This window comes from Mangifera indica, chromosome 7 (assembly GCF_011075055.1).
Source record: "Mangifera indica cultivar Alphonso chromosome 7, CATAS_Mindica_2.1, whole genome shotgun sequence".
NCBI classification, from domain to species: domain Eukaryota; kingdom Viridiplantae; phylum Streptophyta; class Magnoliopsida; order Sapindales; family Anacardiaceae; genus Mangifera; species Mangifera indica.
Window position 1 is genome coordinate 19,511,847 of NC_058143.1, and position 2,537 is coordinate 19,514,383.

Sequence of the window (2,537 nt, forward strand, 5' to 3'; positions counted from 1 at the left end):
CTCCTAGTACTTTCTCTTGCCTTGCCAATCGTTTTCGATCGAGACTCAAACGAAGACAACATGTTTTCGTTTGAGACAAAAATGATTTTTTTGTCTCATCTTGGCCTATGACAGTTGGCAAGGTAAAGGAGAGACCAAAAGGAAAAAATAAGGTGGGAGGAAAGATGGGTGGCAGTCGAAGGTTAACGAATCATTATCGAAGAGAAATGAAAAAATTCTAAAGAGAAAAATTGTAATATTTTTTAACTTAGAGATGAGAATATAGTAAAATTTTAATTTTTTAAACTTTTAATAAATAATAATTTTATGTTTTACTCTAATTAAATTTATTAACGGGATTTAATTTATAAATAAGTATTCAAAATTTTTAAAATTAAAGAAATTTATGGTACCTTAGGTGGGAACTAACTCTTTTCATTGTACCTTCATATGATTAGCCATTTTGCCAGTTTTGGCAATAGCCAGAGCCCACTTGATACCAAAAATACAATGTGATTGTATCATTCATTAAATAGGTCAATGGCTTTATCGAAGTAATGCCCTCAATTTTGATCAAATATTAAAATACCACTCAAACTGACCCACCCTTCCGTTTGGGTGTCTAGATGCCCTGATCATCTACGTGACAACAAAAGCTCTTCACGACACACTTACAGTCCCGTCATTTCCTGCGCCATTCACCATTCGCCACGTCACCTCTTCACCACCCACTTGTCTTTATAAACACCACCTCGGCCCCACTTTCACTTGCTTCTAAATTCCCCCATGATCGCACGGTCATATTTCCTTTTTCATTTTGCGGTCCTGGTCCTGGCTTTTGCGTTGATTCAACTTCATTGGTCTTCTCTCAACCGTCAGATCATCATAATCATAACAAAAACAAAATAAAATTTATTTAAAAAAATAAATACATATCTATATATATTATTATATAATTTAATAATTTTAAATAATAAAAAAAATAATATTTGATTATATATAAAAAAGTAATATTATATGTATTTATTTTTGTAGATAATTTATATACACAGATAAAATATTATCATATAATTAGATATTTTTTTATTATATAATAATATATATTTTAAAATTATTTAATTATATAATAACATATTATTAGATATATAAATTATATATTAAAAATAAATATACACAATATTATTTATACATAAATATATATACCATTAATAGGTTGATACAATATAAAAATCTATTTGTCTGTTTATGAGGCTCATTAAAACAGAAACCGTCCCTGGCTGACGCTATAAATTTATTACTCCACCACTATATAATACAGTACAATACAATCCTCTCTTCTCTCTCTTTGCTTTCTCTGAAAGTATCACACACCGAACAAGATGTGCGGCGGTGCCATTATTTCCGATTTCGTTGAGTTGAAGCGTGGCCGGAAATTGACCGCGGAAGACTTGTGGTCGGAGCTTGACATCATTTCTGACCTCTTGGGCTTGGACTACGCTAAGCAGTTTGAATCTCAACAAAAACCAGGCGAACTTCAGAAAGGTGAAGTTTTTTCTTCTTTTCTCATCTGGGTATATCTAAAGGTTCGATCTTGATCGTCTAGAAATGTCTGTTTATTTGGGTTTTTACCTTTTTTAGAAAGTTGACAGTTGCAGTTAATGCCCTTTAATGGATATGGCAGAGCTGCTAGAATATAATACGAGATCTAACTAAGTGTTTCATATTTTAATCTCTGAAAAGATTATAATTTTTATAATTTTTGTTTCAATTTATAGAGGGGAACGGAAAAGGTGAAAAGAAGAAGCAGGTGGAAGGTAAAGCTAAGACTCAACGAACTCGGAAGAACGTTTACAGAGGAATAAGGCAGCGGCCATGGGGGAAGTGGGCGGCTGAAATTAGAGATCCTCACAAGGGTGTCCGAGTCTGGCTCGGTACTTACAACACAGCCGAAGAAGCCGCCAGAGCCTACGACGAAGCCGCCAAGCGCATACGTGGAGATAAAGCCAAGCTCAACTTTTCTGAACCACCAGCACCTCCGCCTACTCCACCACCTCCGCCTACCCCACCACCTCAAGACGAACCTCCGTCTAAAAAGCGCTGCTGCATATCCCCACCCGAGTTGACTCAGCCGAGTTTACCATCACCCTACGCGGATTTCGGGTTTGAAAACGAGTTTTATCATCAACCCAATGAAGTTGGGCGGAATAACAACGAGCTGGAGCTGAAAGAGCAAATCTGCAGCTTGGAAACGTTCCTGGGGCTGGATCCAACGACTCAGCAGCTGAACGGAAACGGCGACTGTTACTCAGCTGATTTATGGATGCTGGATGACGTGGTGGCGCCTGTTTATCAGCAGAATATTGATCGTGATCACCTCTTAATGTACTAATTATATGGTTCTTCTGTTGGTGTTTCAGTTTCATGCTTTAATATATGTTGAGTTCATCATCTGTGCATTGTAAATAGGAGATAAATAAGCAGAGACAAAATAGCTATGGCTTCTTGCTGCAGCTTCATTGCCTGCAGAAAAAGAAGCATAATGCATGGTTGTTTTCAAA

The 2,537-nt window shown here is 36.3% G+C and overlaps 1 protein-coding gene across 1 annotated transcript; it reads left to right on the forward strand.

Annotated features, from left to right (window-relative positions):
* Positions 1-1,254: 1,254 nt before the first annotated feature.
* LOC123221206 (ethylene-responsive transcription factor RAP2-3-like) lies at positions 1,255-2,537 on the forward strand. The gene is made up of 2 exons (XM_044643974.1): positions 1,255-1,521; positions 1,755-2,537. The coding sequence occupies exons 1-2, from the start codon at positions 1,359-1,361 to the stop codon at positions 2,366-2,368; spliced, it is 777 nt and encodes a 258-aa protein (XP_044499909.1). The 5' UTR covers positions 1,255-1,358; the 3' UTR covers positions 2,369-2,537.

Coding starts and splice junctions, on each gene's coding strand:
- LOC123221206 (XM_044643974.1), top strand. CDS start 1,359: ATGTGCGGCGGTGCCATTATTTCCGATTTCGTTGAGTTGAAGCGTGGC. Junction 1,522..1,754: donor ACCAGGCGAACTTCAGAAAG/GTGAAGTTTTTT, acceptor TTCAATTTATAG/AGGGGAACGGAAAAGGTGAA.